The sequence below is a fragment of the Colobus angolensis genome, unplaced genomic scaffold, assembly GCF_000951035.1.
Source record: "Colobus angolensis palliatus isolate OR3802 unplaced genomic scaffold, Cang.pa_1.0 Scaffold275, whole genome shotgun sequence".
Classification (NCBI taxonomy): Eukaryota; Metazoa; Chordata; class Mammalia; order Primates; family Cercopithecidae; genus Colobus; species Colobus angolensis.
This window is the reverse complement of record NW_012115988.1, coordinates 3794458-3817807: the sequence shown is the minus strand read 5'-3', so window position 1 is coordinate 3817807 and position 23350 is coordinate 3794458. Positions and strand designations below refer to the sequence as shown.

Sequence of the window (23350 nt, the reverse complement as noted above, 5' to 3'; positions counted from 1 at the left end):
TGTCTAGCAAATAAAAACTAATAGTGGTTTGCCACATACCTTCATTCTTTTTTTTTTTTTAACCTTTTTTTTTAAGCAATAGAGACAAGGGTCTCACTGTGTTGCCAGGGCTGGTCTTGAACTCCTGAACTCAAGTGATCTTCCCTCCTCAGCCTCCCATTGTGCTGGGATTACAGGCATGAGGCACCACACCCAGCCCCTCCATTTTGAATACAAAACATATTATAATAATGCAAATACCATTAATACCATAATTTGATCTGACCAAAATTGTAACCCTGTATTAAGGAGGATGGAGAAATGGGGAGTGTGCAGAGATTTGGTAGTGGTGGGCACACAAGAAAGGGAGCTAAATCCTCATCGCGAAAAGTGAGAAAAAATAAACAGAAATGCAGGAGTATTATTTACAGTTATAGAGAGACCTGTCAAAGAATCAGCTAAAGCATTTGAGAGCAATTGCCTTTGGGAAAAGAAGACAGGGAGAAGTGGCTGAGGACTGTGATTTCTCTTATTCATCCTTTATAGAACTAGTTGATTTCTTAAAATAAAAGACTGACAAATTTTTTAAAACAATTTTAAGCAATATGACTCAATTAAGTACCTTATCTCACTTTTCTAGAAACACTGAACGGATTAATGAGATGTTTATAGTACATTCTGAGCTCTTTGGAAAGAAAAAAAAAGCCTTATTTTAACTTCTTTCTATTTATTTATTTATTTATTTTTGCCTTATTGCAATCAGTGTGCACAGGCTTCTTTATTTTATTTTATTTTATTTATTTATTTATTTATTTATTTGAGATGGAGCTTTGCTCTGTCACCCAGGCTGGAGTGCAGTGGTGCAATCTTGGCTCACTGCAACCTCTGGCTCCAGGGTTCAAACGCTTCTGCCTCAGCCTCCTGAGTAGCTGGGATTACAGGCACACACCACCATGCCTGGCTAATTTCTGTAATTTTAGTAGAGATGAGGTTTCACCATGTTGGCCAGGCTGGTCTCGGACTCCTGGCCTCCAGTGATCCTCCCGCCTCCACCTACCAAAGTGCTGAGATTACAGGTGGGAGCCACTGCCCTGGCCCGCGGCTTCTTTATATAGATCCTCAGCCTGTATTCACATTTCCATCCATTTCTAATGTAATTACCTTAACATTACTTTAGCATATGACTTTGCCTTTTCCAGAACTCTAATTAACATTTTAAATAAGATGTATGCCACTGGGAATCTCTCATTCACCCTTGTTAAACACCTTTCCTGTGTGTTTATAATTTCACTTGCTAATTATTTCTGATTTTAGTTTTCCAAACTTTTCCTTTTTATGACTTAAACACAATTTGAACTGGTGCAGCAGATCATTTACAATCCAGGTGTAAGATAGATTGGCAAAATAAATAGAAAAGAAGACAGTCATTGGGTAGCGAATAGTGACCAAGTTTACCTCAACCTGTTTATTAAAAGAACTCATACTACCGGGCATGGTTGCATATGCCTGTAATCAAAGCTACACAAGAAGCTGAGGCAGAAGGATCACTTGAATCCAGGAGATTAGCCTGGGCAACATAGCAAGACCCCATCTCAAAAATATGAATACGTAAAAATAAATAAAAGGACTTGTACTTTTAAATAAGCACTCACCATGTGCTGGGTTCTGATTACTTTATCTACTTCTATGCCATAAACTTTTTTCAAATTTATTTTATGTATTTTTAGATGCCTACTATACACTGATCCTTGTGATAAGAGCAGCCAATGTTCCTTGAGCACTCACCATGTGCTAGGGTCTAATTGCTTTATCTCCTCTTTGTCATTTAAATATTGCAGCAAGCCCATGAAGCAAGTAGTAGTATTACTTGCTTTTCTTTTCAGATAAGAAAAATGAGGCATAGAGAATATGAAAATAAATAAAATTTAAAAGCTCTGGGAACCCCAGAAAACACATTAAGTCTTGAGAGGCGTGACTGTGATCTCAGCCATGGAGCATGGAGTTGTAACTTCCACTGCTTAGATTATAGATTAACTCTCTTCTTCAGTGTTCTTCTGTAAATGATGAGGAGAGACAAGAGACCAGACCTCCTTCTAATCACTGATCTTTGTGATAGATTAACTGCCTCATTCTTTGTACCTGTATTAATCTGTTTTCCCCCATTATAAACTGCCTGAGACTGGGTAATTTATAAAAACAGGTTTAATTGACTCACAATTCCACATGGCTGGGGAGGCCTCAGGAAACTTACAATCATGGTAGAAGAGAAGCAGGCACGTCTTACATGGTGGCAGGCAAGGAAGAAAGAGTGTGTGTGTGAAAGGGAAAGAGCCTCTTATAAAACCATCAGATCTCATGAGAACTCACTCACTATCACAAGAACATCATGGGGGAAACTGCCCCCATGATCCAATCACTTCCCACTAGGTCCCTCCCTTGATATGTGGGGATTATGGGGATTATAATTCACTATGAGATTTGGGTGAGGACACAGAACCAAACCCTATCAGTACCTAACTCAGTTAAGGTAACACTAATTACCTCCTGAATTTTATATCTTCCGTGCGGAATGTTAAATGGACCTTTCCTGAAAAGAAAAAGATTACCTTGTCTAATTGGATTACTATAACTATACATTCAGCCAAATACAGAAAAATATTGAAATTCTGTTAAGCTTTCTAAACCTTATCTATGTAAGTGACCTCAAACTTCTACACTTCAAAATGCTGACTTCCATTCTTTGGAATATGTGTCTCCCAGGAGGCCATCTTCAAACTTTGTACTTGAATAAACTCTCTTCAAAATCCAAAATAAACTGTCTTCAAATCAAAGTAGATTCTGACGCTTATTTCAAGTTGACATTTTGGCAACTATGGAAGGACCTAAAGGAAGCCTCTATTGATTCCCCACTGCGTTGCCCACAGTTAGGATTTTGGTACCAGCATGAACAGTTTTCATTCACCTGACTTCACTGGAGCCAGCAGAGGGTCTCCAGTGAGGACCCTCTCAGGTTTTGAATCTCCTTGATTTGGACTGAAAATCAGACTTTACTCAAGTGACCCAATTCCACACTTGACGGAGCTGGAATTGAAGCTCTGCTTTAAGGTAAGAGTTTTTGTTTGTTCTCTAGATATTCTTCTGTTCACAAATTTGTGGTTTTCACTTTTCTCTAAGGTTAAATGTTATTTGTAACTGCTCATTAATGTTTGTACAGCTTTTTCTCTCATTTGAATTTTGGTCAGGGAAAGAAAGCTTCTCTCTCTGAAAAGAGGAAGTGAATGTGGCTTAAGCAAAATTTGCATTAAAAATAAAACCTGGCTAAACTCTGAAGCTTGGTTCATTTGACATATCTGAAGTTGTTTTGTTTGTTTTTGAGTGACCAAAAAGAAAAGCTTTCTATAAGGATTGCCAGATGCAGTGGCTCAGGCTTGTAAACCCAGCTCTTTGGGAGGCCAAGACAGGCAGATCACTTAAGGTCAGGCGTTCAAAACTAGCCTGGTCAACATGATGAAACTCTATCTTTATCAAAAAATACAAAATATTAGCCGGGTGTGGTAACACATGCCTGTAATCCCAGCTAATCAAGAGGCCGAGGCAGGAGAATCACTTGAACTTGGGAAACGGAGGTTGCAGTGAGCTGAGATCACACCATTGTACTCTGGGAGACAGCCTGGGAAACAGAGTGAGACTCTGCCAAAAAAAAAAAAAGAAAGAAAGAAAGAAGGAAGGAAAGAGAGAGAAAGAAAGAAAGAAAGAAAGAAAGAAAGAAAGAAAGAAAGAAAGAAAGAAAGAAAGAGGAAAGGAAGGAAGGAAGGAAGGAAGGAAAGAAAAAAAGAAAGAAAGAAAGAGAAACAAAGGGAGGGAGGGAGGAAGGAAGGAAGAAAGGAAGGAAGGAAGGAAGAAAAGCTTTCTATGAGGATGAAGATAAGTATCAAAGACAAGGGACACTGTTTCTCCTGGCCAAAAGGTATCTTAGGCTAATAAGGTCTTGTGGGAGTGTCTGCACTCATCACTCATAACATGCAATGGTCCTGTAGAGAATTCTCAGAGAAGAACATACAGGAAATCTTGCTTAACCTGGTGGGCACATATGAAGAGCTGATATTCTAGTGCCTTAAGTGCCCAGGATTCCTGGCTTTCACTAAGACAGGTAAGAAGAGAGAAGTGATTCCCCGGTGTCACCTCAAGGAATAATCCCCATTAAGCAACATACCAGATCAAAAACATCTTTCCCATTTCATCTTTGATGACTTAAAAAGAGAATCCAAATTATGGGCAATCATCCATCTAAAACTGAGTCTTCCTTTTTAAGGAGAGATCCACCTTTAGAAATTCCATCTGGGTTTCTGTATAATACTTGTGGTGCAACCTCCCGTCAATATCTAGAAAAATTGTCTTTCTTAACCCATGAAGACCCCCAAACAATAATGATCAAAATGGGTTATCTTTGAAATACCTAAATTAGCTTATTTATGTGCACAATTAGAAAAAGCTATTTCTAAAATTAAACAAAATAATTGAGGGAGTTACTTCTAATGGTACTTAGAAGCATCTGAACAGCGCTCTCACAAAGTTCTTTCTCTACAGGAAGAAAACATAAAGCCCTCTAAAACCATTTATAAGTTAAAAACAACACAACAACAAAACTGCCAAATCTTATTTTACTCCTCCTTCTGCTTCCCCATCTCTTTATTACCCATCTCTTCCTCACCTGAACTACACTGTCCAGCCTTTCCTTCTTTTCTTCCCTTTCCCCTTCTTCCCACTCCTGTTGTTTTAGCTCCATTTTGTGAATGACTGGTATCTGATAGAGGAGAACCTGCCTTAACTTATCAACCATGATCAAAGGTAGACGTTAAAGGCATAATTAAGGAGTTTCCTCATCCCCACCAGGACCCTATTGGTTTTGTCAGGAAATTTGAACTAAATATTCAAGTTTACAACCCTGATTTTTCCAATTTGTATTAAGAATTTCACATGTTACTATCAGAAAGTTAAGCTAAAGATTAGAAGAGCTAAGGCAAATTGGAGGAACCGCTTGGAGGACTTTCATACATTTTCAGAAGACCACAAATGTGACCATGAGGTTTCGAAGGCTTTGCTCAAGCCATCCCTTCAGTTGACCTTTCAAAGAATGGTGTACTGGAATAAAATACAACATTGTCAACAAAATTCAGATGAGTCAGAAATGACATATTTTGAGAGATTTGAAAAAATATTTAAACCATATTCAGGATTATCTGAAAAGAATTAGGCTAATCATCAAAATGATACTCTCCTCAATTTCGATTTCATAAATGGGTTACTTAGATGAAGAATTAGGACTAACAGTAGAAGGACAACACCGTAGTTGGACAATTGCTCACATTCATGATTTGGGTAATTTTGCTGATCAATTATCTCATGCCTTAACTAAAGAAGAGAAAAAGAAGCCAAACAAAAGAATGAGGCTAATAAGATTATGAATTTATAACTAAAACAATTATCTACCCAGTCCGAACCTCCAAAACATACCCCAAAAACCTCAGAATGAATTTAACCCTCTGTTTTGTCATTATTGCAAAAACACCCTGGTCACCTTAAGAAAGATTGCTGAAAACTAAAATAGAGGCAACAACAACAGGCAAAGGAAGAAAAGAAAAGGGGGTGCTCCAAGGAACTTAAAGAGACCTTGTCTTTTCTCCTTATTAATATTCTGGGAGAAATAGAAAGTATCTGAAACTGAGAACAAACATAAACTCTTATTGACACTGAGCTGCATTATCTGTAGTGTATCTCACCTTATTACAAGGTCCCATTCCTTAAAGTAAACTGTTTAAATGCTGGGTGTCACTAATATTCCTGTATTGACACATAAATCTTACCCTATAGCTTTTCAAGTAGGTCCTTTACAAGAGACTTGTATTTTTCTCTTCATTCTCTAAGCCACTATCCATTTGATAGGAAGAAATTTCTTAGAACTATATAATACCCGTATTTCTTTTTCCCAAAAGGGTAAAGTGTGTTTAGAATTAGAAGACAAAGTTGAATTAGTAGACACCACGAATTTTTCAGAATCTGATCCTTTTAAATTAACAAGCTATAATTTATATTGCCATAGAAGACGCCGAATTATTGACCAGTAAACAATTACAAAAAGTGTTAAAGGCGATACCTGATTCGTAGTGGTCAAAGTCTTTCATTGATACTGGAAAAATTATCTTGACTTCCCCAATCAAAATTTAAATAAACCCATTAAAACCTCTTCCAAACCTTAAACAGTACTTTTTTTTTTTTTTTTTTTTGGAGACGGAGTCTAGCTCTGTCGCCCATGCTGGAGTGCAGTGGCGCGATCTCGGCTCACTGCAAGCTCCGCCTCCCGGGTTTACGCCATTCTCCTGCCTCAGCCTCCCGAGTAGCTGGGACTACAGGCGCCCGCCATCTCGCCCGGCTAGTTTTTTGTATTTTTTTAGTAGAGACGGGGTTTCACCGTGTAGCTCAGGATGGTCTCGATCTCCTGACCTCGTGATCCACCCGTCTCGGCCTCCCAAAGTGCTGGGATTACAGGCTTGAGCCACCGCGCCCGGCCAGTACTTTTTTTTTTTTTAAGTAAATATATTTTTTCAATTATACTTTAAGTTCTAGGGTACATGTGCACAACCTGCAGGTTTGTTACATAGGTATACATGTGCCATGTTGGTGTGCGGCACCCATCAACTCGTCATTTATATTAGGTATATCTCCTAATGCTCCCTCCCCACTCTCCCCACCCCATGACAGGCCCCAGTGTGTGATGTTCCCCTTCCTTAAACAGTACTCTTTAAAGCCAAAGGCTTTAGAAGGAATACAACCTATAGTTCTAGACTATATAAAAAGAGGTCTGATTATTCCCTGTAGAAGCCTATGTAACACTCCAATCCTTCCTGTAAAAAAAACCAAATGACAGGGGATGGAGGTTTGTAAAGGATCTGAGAGCAATTAACAACATAGTTATTCCTTGCCATCTGCTAGTGTCAAACTGCCATATGTTGTTGACTACCATCCCTGCTGAAGGTGAGTTTTTTACTGTGATAGATTTATGCAGTGCATGTTTTAGTATTCCTGTGGATAAAGACAGTCAATTTCTCTTTGCCTTCACTTGGGAGAATAGACAGTACAATGGACAGTCATGCCTCAGGGATACACTGAGAGCTCAAGTTACTTTTCACATATATTTGTGATATCTGAGATCTCCCAGATATTGACTTCCTTAAGAAATCCAATCCCACCTTAGTATGGAACGTAACATCCTAGTAATGAGTCCTCCTAGTGACGGAGCATGAAACTCCTGAACATAAAAGAAGTCAAAACTATTGAGATCATCTGCAGTGCTTTCTTTGAAAGATCTTGATGAAAAGGCAGAAATGTGACTGTGGTCTGAGTCATGTAGCTTGTGATTGTAACTTCTGGTTTTTTTTTTTTTTTTTGGTAGCCACTGACTTTATTGATCTAAAAATCTTCACAAGGACAATGACTGTTCTGTGAAGAAAAGGAACCAAATGGCATGAAACACTAGAAGTGAAGGTAAGGGTGAGGGACGGGGCCAGAAATCCATCAAGAAAGTTGGTGTCACCAGGGAACTGGCAGAGGAAAAGGAAGGGAGGTGCATGCAACAGTTAGAATTGCAAAAAAGTTGAAATGGTTGGGGGAGAAAACTCCGGAAACACCCCTGGAGTCCATTGGATGCAAGCACAACAACAGCAATCATTTCCTTTGTAGAGGACAGAGGAGGAGTCCCCTACTCGGCTGCAAACTCTGGAGATGCAATGCGGGGGCTGGGCATTGAGGGCTCCCCAGAAAGCATCACAGGAAGGTATCACACCACTCTTGAAGGTATCCAAAGCAGTCCTGGGGCTGCTTGGCTTTGGTGCTACCTGTGTCCTTCAGCCATACCTGGGCAAAGTCTTCCTCTTTCTTTAGCACCAGAAACCGACCAAGGACAACACAGGCCTTGTCAAAGCTCCTTTCCTCCAGCTTCTTCCCCAGCACTTCACCAATACTGGTCAGGCTCCCTACTGGTTTTCCCCCATAGACTCTGCCGTGAAGCCTCAGTGCTTTCGGGAGGTTGTCATCTTAATCAAGCTTAATCAGCAGTTCCAGTTCCCATAAAGGTACCTTCTACACCAGGCCTCTCCTGCCAATCTGCTTTTTACACTATGGATTAACTTTGTTCCTCGTTGTTTGTGTTCTGTAAATGACTAGGAGAGACCAGAGACCAGACCCTCTCTCCTTGCAATCACTAATCTTTGTTACAGATTATCATCCTCTTTTATTGTCCTATACCTAATTCAGGCCAGATGGTACAAAAGATACCATGACTGTTACATCTTCAGTGTAGAATGTAAAATTACCTTTCCTGAAAAGAAAAATACTGCCATAACTAATAAGATTATTGTACCTATACATAAAGCCTTATATAGAAACGGTTAAAATTCTGTGAAGCTCCCCAAACTTATCTATGTAAATGAGCCCAAACTTCTACACTTTGGAACACTGACTTTCATTTTTTGGAATCTGTGCTTCCCAAGTGGCCATCCTCAAACTTGTGCTTAAATAAACTCTCTTTAAACTGGATTCTAACCCTTTTGATTATTCGATGTTGACAAGAGATTGAGTATGCTTCCTAAATTCTTTAGGGAGTGGCTAAGCTGAGACTCAAACTCCAGCCCATATTCTGAATCAGTGCTCTATATCACCTCTCACTGGATGTCAATGGGTACCACGGAGAAAATCACAAAACAATGGAAAATAGGGAAAGGATTTAACTTTATTGAGCACATTACTATGGCCTGGAAAGTTCTATCATTGTATTTCATTATTATGACAATGTAATGAATGACTATTACTTACTAATATTTGTAAGAAAGGTTAGAAAACTTGCCCAAGGTCACAGATAAGGATTAGCCCTCAAGAAACTTATTTCTGCTGGGAATTAACATAAACCCAGAAGGAACTGGCATAACTATAAGATAATGTCAAATCTGTAGTAGAAATAAAAACATAGTAAAATCTCTGAGGAAAGAGTCCAAGGGAGATGCTGGTGATACATCCTAGAGAAAAAGGAGGTTGTGATCTAAGGCTTGATGAACAGATTTGGATAAACAGAAAGAAGGAATAAACAGCACTGTTCCTGACTTTTGTTCTTTTCTAGACTTGTAATTTTTTTAAACATTTTATTGTTTTACAAGATATGGGCTTTAGGGTTAACAAAAGGTCATTTCCTGATTTACACCATTTTATAGGAACTTCTAAGCAGGGACAGATGCCTAAACTTAGAAAACCATAGGATATGTAAGGGGAAATCAAGAGCAAAGAGGTTATTCTCTTAAGGTTAGAGTAAGGGGGCAACAAGTAGATGTTGGGAATGAAAAGAAAGAAAAGTTTAGAAAAGAAAAGTGAAACGTAAGGAAGAAAAGTGAAACTCCCATAAGGAAGTCTATTTTGAAACATGGCTTGGGTTCAAAACTTTCATGGCCCAAGCCACTGACCTGTATGGTCTTAGAGAACCTTTCGTAATTAAGATGCTGCATTGTGTGTGTGTGTGTGTGTGTGTGTGTGCATGCATGCACATTCATTTTTAAAGAATTTTAGAGATACAGAAGAGAAGAAAGGTTTTCTCAGCCAAGACTTTTGCCAGCCTTCTCAGATCAGTAACACGTTGTCTCAATCCGGGGAAGTATTGCTACTGCTTAGCATTTGGGGTGAAGCCAACTGCGATATTCAGCAAATATGAGTTTCATCCTTTTGAAAATAATTGCTTTTACATCTTGTGACATCTTTCATGGACTCTGCAATGAAAATAAATTATAATTTCTTTGGGTGGGAGAAACTAAATTAGAAAGAAAAATGATTAGAAACAGAAGGCAGCTTGACGCTTGTGATGCCAGATTTGTTCAACATGTGATTCGAAAGCTGTGGATAAGTTTTTCTGGCCGTTCTCCCAATTAACAACCTTTAGCTTACTTAAAAGCCAAAATCCATGACTCAAAAGAGTGTGCTAGGAAGAAATTTTTAACAGATAAAATTAGCTATTCCTGGCAACATCAAATAGCATATACATATACTCATGTACCTTTTTTTTGGGAGCGAAGCTCAAAATACATCAAGATCTAACTTAAACTGCTCCCAGGGCTCCAGACCTCAATTATAATAGTTAACATTTATCAAGTACTTACTATGTGCCAGGCATTGCAACTATTTTTTACACCAACATTATGAGATAGGTACTATTCTCACATAATCTTATTTTAAAGATGATAAAATTGAGTCAAGGGAAGCTAAATAACTTGCTCAAGGTCACTCAGGTAGAAAATGGTAGAGCTAGGACTGAAACTGAGAAAACGTTTCTCCACTATATTCTTTAAAAAGTCCTTACCAGCTGAGGGTGGTGGCTTGTGCCTGTAATGCCAGCACTTTGGGAGGCTGAGGTGGGAAGATTGCTTGATTCCAAGAGTTCAAGACCAGCTTGGGCAACATAGCAAGACCTCATCTCTAACAAAAACATAAAAATTAGCTGGGCACAGTGGCATATGCCTGTAATCTCAGCTACTCAGGAGGCCAAGGCAGGAGGATGGCTTGAGCATAGGAGGGCGAGGCTCCAGTGAGCTAGGATCACACCACTGCACTCTAGCCTGGGCAACAGAGCAAGACCCTGTCTCTGTAAAAAACAAACTCCTTACCTTCAGGAAGTTTATAGTGTAATACTGGATTCAGACAAGTACCCTTCAGTGTGGTAAGTACACACATAGTTAAGAGTGCTGAGGATATATGTAGGAAGGTAATCTAACCTTGCCTTTGGTTATTAGGGAAGTAACTTTGAAAGGGACAGCTAAACTAAGAAGTTATGGATGGAGAAAGGGGGAAAGAGTTCGAGGCAGAGGAATAAGCAAGTCACCAGGTCCAGAGATAAAAGATAGCTCAGCACCATGGGTGCATAGAAAGACAGGGCTAATAGCAATGGAGAGCCTTTGAAAGATTTTAAACTAAGGAGGAACCTGACCTGATTTGCATTTCTTAGACTTTTGGAGGCTGCTTTGGAGAATAATTTGTGAGTAGAACAAGAGGAGAGGCAAAGAGACCTATTAGGAGGCTATTGCTTTGGGGTAATGCTAAGCTGACCCCAGGCAGTAGCGGTGGAAAGGGACAGAAGCAGACAGAACTTCAGAGCTATTCAAAATGTGGACTTGACCATAGATGACATGAAAGATAACAGAGAAGAAGGAATTGAAGTGGCTGCTACATTTCTGGCTTGGGCAATGGGATGGATAGGATGCCATTCACCAAGATGGGAAAGCCAAGAAGAGGAGTAGGTTAAAAAATGGGGTTGGAAGAAGGTAATTAATTCATTTTTTACCATGTTGAGGTGTCATGCAACATACGAAAGCATGTGGTGATCATGATCATTCTTTTTCGTCCTTTTTTTGTTTGAGACAGGGTCTCGCTCTGTCACCCAGGCTGGAGTACAGTGGTGCAATCACAGCTCACCACAGCCTCGAACTCCCAGGCTCAAGTGAGCCTCCCACCTTAGCCTCTCAAGTAGCAGGGACTACAGATGTACCCCACCATGTCTGGCTTATTTGTTTATTTTTTCATTTAGGGATGAGGTCTCACTATGTTGCCTAGGCTGGTCTCGAACTCCTGGTCTCAAGTAATCTTCCTTCTGAGCCTCCCAAAATGCTAGGATTATAGGCATGGGTCACTGGGCCTGGCCTCATTCTTTATTTAATAAAAGAGTAACTCATGTGAGTTATCTTAATCATCCAATTCTCCTAACATACTTAAAGAAGTTTGATTCACAAAATTTTTATACAGGGGCCAAGCGCAATAGCTCATGCCTGTAAACCTCAGAACTTTGGGAGGCCAAAGTGGAAGGGTCACTTGAGACCAGGAATTCAAGACCAGCCTAGGCAACATAGTGAGACCCCATCTCTACAAAAAATTAAAAACTAGCCAGGTATGGTGGTACATGACTGTAATCCCAGCTATTTGGAAGGCTGAGGTGGAAGGATCACTTGAGCCCAGGAGATCGAGTCTGCAGTGAGCTATCATCACACCACTGCACTCCTGCCTGAGTAACAGAGTGTGACCCTGTCTCTAAAACAAACAAACAAACAACACTAATAGACCATTTTTTTTTTTTTTGGCGTCTAGTAATCCACAACTATCAAGACATACATATATATAATTTATCTTATCACCAGGGCATTTCAAACATAATATAATTTCTTTTAAAATGAGTGAGAAACTAACAAATTGACCTATTTAAAAATCACCTCAAATAGTACAAAATACTATAAAATAAAAATATCTCTTAATTCGTATGAACCTATGTTTAATTTAATAGAGATACAGATGATTAGTATAGAACTATTATTGATGTGTGTATATGCCTTGGTTAATATACACACATATTTCTTGGCTCTGTGAGCTGAAAGGGCCTAGAGCAACAATTCCCCTGCAGCAAGAAACACTCTATCACCCAGATCTTGGTTGCTGATACCATTCACTGATAAAAGGAACCAGTGTTCCTTTGAGAAATGGCTGTTTTTATGACAGGAAATACACAAGATCAGCCTGGAGCATCTTACAGTGCCAAAAAGTACTAAAGCGCTCCAAAACCAAAAGACAAAACCACCCTACATTGGTGGGGCTATACCAAAGGGCACAGAAGCCAACTGAAAGAGCTCCTAATGGCCAAGCCTGGAACAATTTGATTTCTTAAACAGTACTATTGGTTTATAATGCAACATATAAAATAAATATTCATGATTTTATGACATCAAGAAATGATTGAATAAATGAATAAATGGAGGAAAAGAGACAAATCTCTCTTGCAGAAGAATTCCAAATAATTTATTTAGGTATTCCGCCCTCAAGGATGTGCAATTCCACTCCCCACTCCTCAAGCGTAGGCTGCATATAGTGACTTCCTTCTGAAGATTGCAGAATGGGCTGCACAAGGTGGCTCACGCCTGTAATCCCAGCACTTTGGGAGGCTGAGGTGGGAAGATCGCTTGAGCCTGGGAGATCGAGACTGCAATGAGCCGTGAAGGTGCCACTGTACTCACCCTGGGCAACAGAATGAGATCGTGTCAAAAAAAAAAAAAAGAAGTTAGAGAGATTATGGAAGAATGGAAAAGGGGAGAGGTAAGGGGAGTTGCTTTATTGTGGAGAGACCTAATAAACACTACCTCTCAGGTGGTCAAGGTTAATATCAACAATAAGTCATGTTGACTATGTACCCTTGATAATATATGATGAAAATGGCAATTTGTATGGGTTTTCTCTTGTAAAACACTAGTCTAATATGAGAAAGACCAGGCAAATTCCAAAAGAGGACCATCCTATAAAATACTTGGCCAGTACTTCTCAAACTGTCAAGTTTATGAAAAGCAAGGGAAGCCTGAGAAACTATCACAGCCAAGTGGAGTCAAAGGAAACAGAACAACCCAATGTAATGTGGCAACTTGGATGAGATCTTGGAACAAAAATATGACATTAGGTAAAATCTTCGGGAATCTGAACAATGGACTTTAATAATAATGTAGTAATGTTGTTTTTTTAATTGTGACAAACGTACCATACACATTTAAACTGTTAATAGTAGGGGTGGCTGGGTGTGGTGGCTCATGCTTGTAGTCTCAGCACTTCGGGAGGCTAAGACGGGTGGATCGCTTGAGGCCAGGAGTTCGAGACCAGCCTGGCCAACATGGTGAAACCCTGTTTCTACTAAAAATACAAAAATTAGCCGGGTGTAGTGGCCCATGTCTATAACCCCAGTCACTTGGGAGGCTGAGGCACAAGAATCGCTTGAACCTGGGAGGCAGAGGTTGTAATGAGCAGAGACTGCGCCAGTGCACTCTAGCCTGTGTGACAGAGCAAGAGTCTGTCTCAAAACTAAATAACGAAAACAAAAAAATATGTTAATAGTAGGATAAACTATGTATGGAGTGTATGATAGCTCTCTACATAAATCTAAAACTGTTCCAAAAAATAAAGAATATACATTTAAAAGTCTGATTTCCATCAGAAACTAGTTTCTTGTGACTATTCCCAGAACTACCTTATGCTAATATAGGGGTATTCTCTGTTCACCTCTCCCTATCCTCTCTCCACCTTTCTCTGCTCTGTGCCCAGGAGGCTGCCTTATGGTCAATGTCAACAGCCTCCTTAGCTCTCTCACTTCTTCCAGTAGGATTTGGGCAACAGAGAAATGGAGGGATGGGGAAGCACCAGCCTGAAATCAGCAGTACAGAGGGAAGAAGTTGGGGGATTTGTTTCTCCAGCTTCTTCCTCGTTGAGTGTGGAATTCGCAATGGTTCTTTTCCTCCATTGAAGGCTACAGCTCCTGTTGGGCAGCCCTCTTCAACAACACCATATTTTCTGGTAACAGTTCCTTCCTCCTGTCCCCTCTGGCTAGAATTCCTGACAACTCCTTTCTGTGATGCAACAGATGACAGCTCCCTTCAGCTAGCCCTGAAGCTCTCCAACATGCCTTTTTGGTTTTCCTTGACCCTGCCCACACATTTGTAGGCAGTTGCCTTATTAACAGCGTCTGAGTGTGCCATCTCTTTCTTGCTCAGACTCTGACTCATCTAATATACAAATAAATATATAGATAGATATATTTGTATATTAGATTAGTCGGGGTCTAAGCCAACATATATAATGCTTGTTTGTTTGAGACAGAGTCTCACTCTGTCACCCAGGCTGGAGCACAGTGGCGTGATCATGGCTCACTGCAGCCTCAGCCTTCTAGGCTCAAGCGATCCTCCCATCTCAGCCTCCCAAGTAGCTGGGGCTACAGGGGTGAGCCACCACACCTGGCTAATTTTTGATATTTTGTGGAGATGGGATTTCACCATGTTGCCCAGGCTGGTCCTGAACTTCTGAGCTCAAGGGGTCCACCCACTTTGGCTTCCAAAGTGCTGGGGTTATGGATGTCAGCCACTGCATCCAGCCAAAATATATATTCCTTTCATTTACTGAAAAATAAACATACTATACACACTTTTTGTACCTTGCCCTTTTCTCATCTCAACACAGTTGGGTTTCTTTCCAGGTCCATATATATATATATAGACCTACTTTATTAACATCCCATAGTATCCCATAATATCCCATTGTCTGTGTATACCATACTTTTAAATATTATATCTAAAGATGAGAATTAAAAGCTGAAATTTAGCCAAGGGACCTTGGAGACCGGGATGGGATAATACAAGAGGGCTGAAAGATCTATGATATAATGGAACCCTGTGTAGTTTTGCAGTAGTTAAGAGAGTGAGCTTTGGCCTCAAACTGCTTGGGTTCATATTTCGGCTTAGCCATGCTGTATGACCTTAGGCAAATAATTTAGCTTTTCTGTGTATAATTCCTCATCTGTAAAAATGGGGATAACATTACCCACCTCAAAGTAATACTTATGCTCAAAAGCAGTTTAGTTTTCAAGTCAACTTTCAAGTTAGACTGTACCAGGCCACATGGCACGAATACCGCCATGAGCCTCCCTCCTGGTCTCTGGTTCTTTCTCTTCAGCCTTCTGCAGCTTCATCCTTGTTTCATTCTTCTGCTGCTCATTGCACCTCTCTGTCCCTTTATATGTCCCTTTACAGGATTTCTCCCTGTTGATATTTAAGACTCATTTTAAATGAAGAATTAGACAGTAGATTCTGGTTGGGTGCGGTGGCTCACGCCTGTAATCGCAGTACCTTGGAAAGCCAGGGCAGAAGGATCGCTTGAGCTCCAGGGTTTGAGATCAGCCTGGGTAACACAGTGGGACCTTGTCTCTACAAAATGTTTTTCTAAGAAAATAGCCAGACATGGTGATACAAGCTTGAAGTCTCAGCTACTTAGGAGGCTGAAACGGGAGGATCACTTGAACCTGGGAGACTGAGGCTGCAGTGAGCTATGATCACACCACCGCATACCATCTTGAGTGACGAAGGGATACCCTGTCTCAACAAACAAAAAAACCAAGACAGTAAATTCTAGGATTGTGTTGTTACTAATGTATAGTTCAATACAAGGGATATGAATACATTTTAAAAGCATTCTTTATAAAGCAAAATAGCTGTCAGCCACCCCCCAATCCCCCTTAAAAAGGAAGGATGAACTGCCTTGGATGATACGCTGTTGTTTTCTACCAAAAGTTGTTAGTATGATTGCTTAGATTAGCTTCTGCTCCAGTAGTCAAGGGGTCCTTCACTACTGAGGAGGACTTAGTATAAGGTTCCACCATTACCAAAAAGGTAAAGTGATTAATTACACATGCAATAATGCAGGACACAGCCAGGCATGGTGGTGGCTCATTCCTCTAATCCCAGCACTTTTGGAAGCCAAGGCAGGTGGATCACTGGAGGCTAGGCCTGACCAACCATGGTCAGGTTCAAGACCAGCCTGACCAACATGGAGAAACCCCATCTCTTCTAAAAATACAAAAATTAGCCAGGTGTGGTGGCTCATGACTGTAATCCCAGCTACTGGGGAGGTTGAGGCAGGAGAATCACCTGAACCCAGAGGCGGACATTGCAGTGAGCCAAGATTGTACCACTGAGGCAGGAGAATCACTTGAACCCAGCAGGTAGACATTGCAGTGAGCCGAGATTGCACCACTGTACTCCAGCCTGCACAACTTTGTTTCAGAAAAAAAAAAAAGGAGGGACAAGTTTCAAATGTTCAGATTTTTTTTTTCCCTTTACACGTGTCATTAAAAGATATAGGTACCAAAGAAATTTTGTTGAGAAAACATCCAGGCTAAGCGTGGTTGGCTCATACCTGCAATCTCATTTTGTAATCAGCATTTTGGAAGGCTGAGGTGGTAGGATTATTTGAGCCCAGGAGTTTGAGACCAACCTGGGTAACAAACCGAGACCCAATCTCTTGAAAAAAAAAATTCATCATTACAACAAACATTAAAAGAAACCCGGCTGAGTGTAGTGGCTCACACATGTAATCCCAGCACCCTGGGAGGACGAAGTAGGCGGATTGCTTGAGCACAGGAGTTCAAGACCAGCCTGAGCAAGATGGCAAAATCCTGTCTCTACAAAAAATACGAACATTAGCTGGGTGTGGTTGCACATGCCTGTAGTCTCAACTACTTGGGAGGCTGAGGTGGAGAATGGCTTGAGCTTTGGAGGTGAAGGTTGTAGTGAGCTGAGATAGTGTCTCTGCACTTCAGCCTGGGTGACAGAGCCAGACCCTGTTTAAAACAGACAAACACAGAAAATCCCTCAAAACCCGTAACTATGCCATTATTTCATTCTAGCAATTTACTAAACCACATATAAAGTTTGCATTCATATTAAAGAAGAGGCAGATGGACTCTACTGCCTGATAAATTTATTGAGTTATAGTTTTATTGACACTGTAAGTTGTTTAAAATTGAATGGATTGCCACATAATAATTGGCAATGAATAAATAATTCATTTTTTGATGTTTTAAGGGTTGGATTCTCTTCTTTTAAAACTAGTTTTATTTCTACCCAATGATTTCTCAAAATTCCATTGTTAAACAATCAATTGATCCATAATTTAACAAGTCTGGTACCTATTATATTGTCATAATTTGTCAAGGTATTGTGTAGGGAAATAAAGAGACTAGCATTGTAATCTTACTTAATAAAAATGTATACCTATGTCTGCATAGAAAGAATAAATAAAAAATAAATAAACAAAACACTTAATGATTATCTGGATAATGAGATAAAACGTGATTCTATTTTATACATTAATGTAGTTTCCAAATTATTTACTATAGGCACATCTTATTTTTGTAATACCATAAAAGATATATATTATTTATATCCTTAGGGAGCATATCTTATAACTGGAGAAGAGAATAAAGTAGCATACAGTAAACAAATAGAAAACAATTGAGTGCAAAATAAAAATAACAAAAAAACAAGAAAACAATTGAGTGCAGAACTGTATGATTACTGAGAATAAGCCCAATAAGTTGTTCAGAGAAGAAAAGATCAGAAATCTTGAATGAAAGTTCAGTTCAGTTCTCTTTTCGTATAAGTATGGCAGAAATTTAGCATCTGCTATCTTGAGAAAATTAACATGCATAATGAAATAAAAGTTCAGGATTAGGCCTGGCTCAAGTGATCCTCCCATCTCAGCTTCCCAAAGTGTTGGTATTACCCTGTGAGCCACAGCGCCCAGCCAACATGTTTGCATTCTTTTGCAATTCTTCTGTATAGAGAACATTTTAAATTGTTAAAAAAGAAAGAAAGAAAAAATTTATACCACAATATTTGCTCTCAGACAAAAGTAATGCAGCAAGATTGACTGCTCTTAAGTTAAATAAACGAAGGACTCAATTAAATCATTCTTGTAGCACACGTAGTCACTCAAAAGCATAGAGACTCTGCCAGGTGTGGTGCTGTGCGCCTGTAGTACCAGCTGTTCTGGAGGTTGGGAGTTCAAGTCCAGCCTGGACAAAATAGCAAGAGCTCATCTCTAAAAAAGAAAAAAAAGGCATAGATATACTATACATTTATGTAAATATCTTTATTTTATTAATTATAGAATGCTATTATAAAACTCATATTTTATGAATCACAAAATATACTATTAAACTATAATAAATAGCAGCTCATTAATTATAACATGAACCCTGATAAAATGTGAAAAATCTGTATTTTATAATCAGTGAAATAAGATACACTTTTTGTGACTGTTTGGTGAATGTCTACTGCACCCCTAAATATGAGGCCATGGTACAAGCTTTTGTTCATCATTGTACCCACAGCCAGCACAAATAATTTCCTAATAAATCCAATGAATGAATGAACAGGTGAATGCATAATCCAATGAATGAATGAACAGGTGAATGCATAATCAAACAAGGGAGTTTGTCTTACACTGCAAATGCCTAAATGATAAATAAGAAAATGCCTTTTAAAAAAGTATTTGCTGCTAAATAAATACTGTAAAGTAACAATAATATTGTCTGACATTTATTTTTAAGTGATGCATCTATTTCTTTGGAAACAAGTCCTGAATGTGATTACAATCTAATAAATACGAACCACCCACCCCTGTGTGAAACAGGTGAAGGTTGCCTTGTAAAGCCCAAGTGAGTAATCTAAGGTGTTTAATATCACAGTTAAATAGGGTGGGGAGAGCAAGCTGTTATTTCCTCTTACTCTTCTGTTTTCAAAACAGCCAAATTCAAATGGTCTGCCTTTTACCTATGACAAAAGCAGTTCTATACCCTTATAGAATCCTGTAACACAGATACCATTCTGTTCTACCCCAGGTATTTCTGCTATAGAAAAGCATTTAACAGAAAGAAGCAATTATCTTCATCCAGACACATGCAGGACTTATTACAGTGTGATTATTGAACCAAACTCTTATACAGAGAGATGCATTTCAAATAAGAATTCTATTAGCCAAGGGAAGTTACTCTTTTGCCTCCTGTTGTTATTCAAGTCTTTTCTCCTCTGTCCTTCTGCCAGCCTTACCCCACTCCTTAATCCCCTGAACCAATAAACCATTGCCAAGTTCTGGTGCAAAGTGGCTTACAGGCCTGACTGGACCAGACTAAAAGTGTTCAAAATAGCAAGCAACAAGGAGCAGAAATCCATATTAGAATGGGATATGGACTATATTTATATTTGTACAGAATGCCTTCTAATTAATTCAGTAAAGAGTTGTGAGTTGTGTAGGTGAGTTGCCATGGAGCTACAAATATGAGTTGATATTCTGAAATCCTACTTAGCCATCTCCAAGGTTAAGAAAAATCCTTATGTGCTCAGTTGAAAAGATAATCCATAGCATGCTCTTAATTGAGAAAAATAAAGCCATAGATCAAATATGTAAAGTGATTTTTAGTTTTTTACAAAGGTATGTTTGGGCTGTAGATAAATCTCTTCAAAAAACATGAGAGAAGATAATAATGGTCGAAAGGAGACACAGTGCTTGCCCTCAAGTAGTTTTTGTCTAGTGAGGGAGATAGGACTTGTATGTAAATAAAATTGTGTTACTAAGGTAGATAGTGAAAGGTAACTTAAGAGAGGATCAGATAAGTCATGAAGAGAATCCAGAAAAGGGACTGGATTAATTCTGAACTACAGCATCGAAGAATGTTCATGCAAGAGACAGTGTTTTCACCAGATCTTGAAGGTATGGGTGAGGGTATACAGAGTGAGTACATTCAGAATCTACTTTAAAACAAATACTTTCCTCTGTTTTAGTGGAGTTGAGCTATACATCCAACAATAATGAAAAAATACACACATATATACATATATGGTGATAGATACATATTTTAGCACATGTAGCAATTTATTAATAAATGTACAGTTTAAGTCGCATGCAAAACCTTAGAGTGATAGCAAACTTCATTTTAAGATGTTTAGCAGCATCCCTGGCCTCTACTCACTAAATCCCAGTAGGATCCCCCTAGGTGTGACAACCAAAAAATGTCTCCAGGCATTGACCTCTGGGGACAAAAAAGCCCTTTATTAAGAACCACTGGTATACATAAGTGAAACATACACAAGAGATTCCTCCCCTCTTCTCTGTATGTGAATAAAAATTGCAAAGTTCATGACCTGGATTTTCTTTTTAGGTTTCTTCTTCAGTGGTTCTTAACTTCATTGGGTCAAGTAACCCTTTGAAGATCTGTTGAAAGCTGTTGACTCATTCACTTCTCAGGAAAACACACATGCTGACTACCATTTCAGAGAATTTGCATCAGGGTTTTCTGGAGGTGAGTTCTGAGTTCTGTTTCCAGGAGCTGGTAGAATTGTCATGGTCTGTACATTCAAGGTAGGTGGGTAACCGAAGGTTGATGTACAGAGGTCTGTATTTCGAAGCCTCTTCTGCATTTACTTCAGAACACTGATAATCAGGCGAGAATGTTCTGGTTTATCGAACCCTTCCTTCTGCCCTTCATCTTAACCATGCATTAGTTTTAACAAAGTTTATCCCAACAGAAGACAAAACACTGGTGAGGTAGGATAGCTCCGGCTCTTCCCCCCTCTCTTCTAGTCTTGATTTCCATGTAGTCCAGTTTATTCTTTCCCTGATTGTCTAGCAGAATGAGAAAAAAGAAAATAACAGAGTCTAGCGGGTAAGAAAGGTCCACCTGGACGCTTGATTTGGATTGTGAAATAAAACACACACACATGCACGCGTAGAATAGGTAGCTAAAATCTGAGTAGATCGTGAACTCTCTATATCCTCCACCCACTGAATACTCCTAAAAGACTTTCTAGAAATCCAAGGGCTTATAAATATAGAAACCTGGCCACTGCTCCTCTTCCCCATGTGGTAAGAGAGCACCTGTGGCAGGCTGTGGAGTTCGCTGAATAACACAACCTAGGAGTCAAGGTCAGCACTCCCAGAAATCGAGGACCTCTTCCTCTAGGCGGGCTCTGCTCTCCTGTAAGGAGTCCCGCAAGGCCTGGCCCGCCCCTGACCTCGCAACCCGCAAGATTAGTAAATGGGGAAGAGTGAGGATCCGGGTGGCCCCTGCGTGGCAGCCAGTAAGAGTCTCAACCTTCCCGGTTCGGGAAAGGGAAACAATGCGGAAGGGGTAGGATTTCTTTCCTGATGGGATCGGTTGGGAAAGACCGCAGCCTGTGTGTGTCTTTCCCTTCGACCAAGGTGTCTCTGTTGCTCCGTAAATAAAACGTCCCACTGCCTTCTGAGAGAGCTATAAAGGCAGCGAAAGGGGCGTCCCCGGGGCATTCCGGGCGGGGCGCGAGCAGAGACAGGTGAGTTCTCCCTGAAGATGCCCACACCGCCCGGCCCGGGCTCCCCTCCCCGGGAGGCCTCGAGGGTTGCGGATGGGACTCGTGAGGGGGCACCGAGCAGGCGGACAGGGGGCAGTACAGCCTTCTTTCTGAGACTCCGAGAGCGAACAGACGGCTCGGAAAACAGGACGGGGGAAGAGAGTTGCTCAATAAACTGAAAGTTCTGCCGCCGGGAGGGCTGCGACAGCTGCTGGAATGTGCCTGCAGCGCCCGCCTCCTGGGGACTCGCGGAGCGCGCCCTGAGGGTTCCACGCCTGGCCCGGGGGCCTGCACCTGTCCTCTAGTGCGCGCCTGGAGCTGCGTCCGGGGTCAGGTGCGGGGAGGGAGGAACTTTCAGGGTTCCTTCCAGCCTTGCACGCTCCCTTGGTCCCTGCCCCAGCCCCTTGGTTTAAGGGAGATTTCAGGACGCGGACAGCGCCCTAGCTGCCGGCCGGAGGGGACTGGATGGAGCTTGGGAAGCCCCCAAAGCAGAGCTCACTCTCTTCAAGTTTGGGGAACCCCGCTCAGCGGGTGCAGGCTACGGGATCCAAAGGTTCTCAGGTGCCCACTTGCAGGCTGGTCGTGCACGCCGTGGGGCGCTTGTCGCGAGCGCCGAGGGCTGCAGGACGCGGACCAGACTCTCTGTGTTCGACTGAAGCTGGCGGGGGGCCGGGCGACAGCTAACAGGTGATCCCTTTCTTTCTGTTCCTCGCTCTTCACCTCAGATCGTCCTCCCGCACCGTTATCTCCTTCCTCCTCGCTGTCCTCTGGCTAGCAGGTCATGGCAGCGCCGGGTGGCAGGTCGGAGCCGCCGCAGCTCCCCGAATACAGTTGCAGTTATGTGGTATCGCGGCCGGTCTACAGCGAGCTCGCTTTCCAGCAACAGCACGAGCGGCGCCTGCAGGAGCGCAAGACGCTGCGGGAGAGCCTGACCAAGTGCTGCAGGTAGCGGCCGCGCGGGCCCGCTTGGGGAGAAGCGGAGCCGAGCGTCCACGATTTGGCGTGGGGGGAGGGCGTCCCCTGCGGGCGAGCGTGGGGTGCGGGCGGCGGAGCGCCAGCTGCTTCTCCCACAGGCCCAACTTTGGGACTCCGGTCCTCCACGCAACCCTTCTGGTCGGAGGATGACTCCATCAGTCTCGGGCCCGAATTGAACTTATCTGGGAAACTCGCCTTTGGGGAGAGTGGGTACTGGGAGCCCCATCTCTCTTTTTTCTCTCTGAAGGAAACTTAGAGTGCCCCTTGGGGTACAGTGGATCCCTGTTGCCTTCATGGGAGCTCGTTTAAATGAAATGAATAGGGAAACCCAGCTCTTGACCAAGAGGAGTCCTTGAAACCCTCAAGCTAAGTAGGCGAGCTACTATTCAGTTAGAGACCAGAATGCAAGCTAGAACCTAGGCGAGCGCGGGGTGTGCCAAATACTTCACCAGCAGGCAGTGGGACCCCTACGGAGAGCCACCCTCAGTCTCTAAACCCAAACGTGCTGTAACTAAATGTCACGAACATCAAGAAATTAGAGTTTCTAAAACCTTTCATTATAGAACATTTCAAATATATGCATAAGTAGACGTAATAGTATAATGAACTCCCCACCCCCACTGTTTCTA

The 23350-nt window shown here is 41.2% G+C and overlaps 1 protein-coding gene and 1 long non-coding RNA gene across 3 annotated transcripts in view; one reads left to right on the top strand and one right to left on the bottom strand.

Moving 5' to 3' along the window:
* Positions 1-17340: 17340 nt before the first annotated feature.
* Positions 17341-22767, bottom strand: LOC105516120. The gene is made up of 2 exons (XR_001002437.1): positions 22487-22767; positions 17341-21034 (listed from the first exon to the last, which is right to left on the bottom strand). It is a non-coding gene; the product is annotated as an uncharacterized LOC105516120 (long non-coding RNA).
* Positions 21506-23350, top strand: part of SLC26A4 (solute carrier family 26 (anion exchanger), member 4) — a 53845-nt gene continuing 52000 nt past the window's right edge. Inside the window, exons 1-2 of one of the 2 annotated variants that reach the window (XM_011948201.1) lie at positions 21506-21728; positions 22525-22691. In XM_011948201.1, the coding sequence (XP_011803591.1) occupies positions 22528-22691 (164 nt within the window). In that variant the 5' untranslated portion in view covers positions 21506-21728; positions 22525-22527. Of the gene's footprint in view, positions 21729-21882; positions 22081-22524; positions 22692-23350 lie in introns of those variants that run through there. The other variant, XM_011948202.1, reaches the window with a different exon arrangement.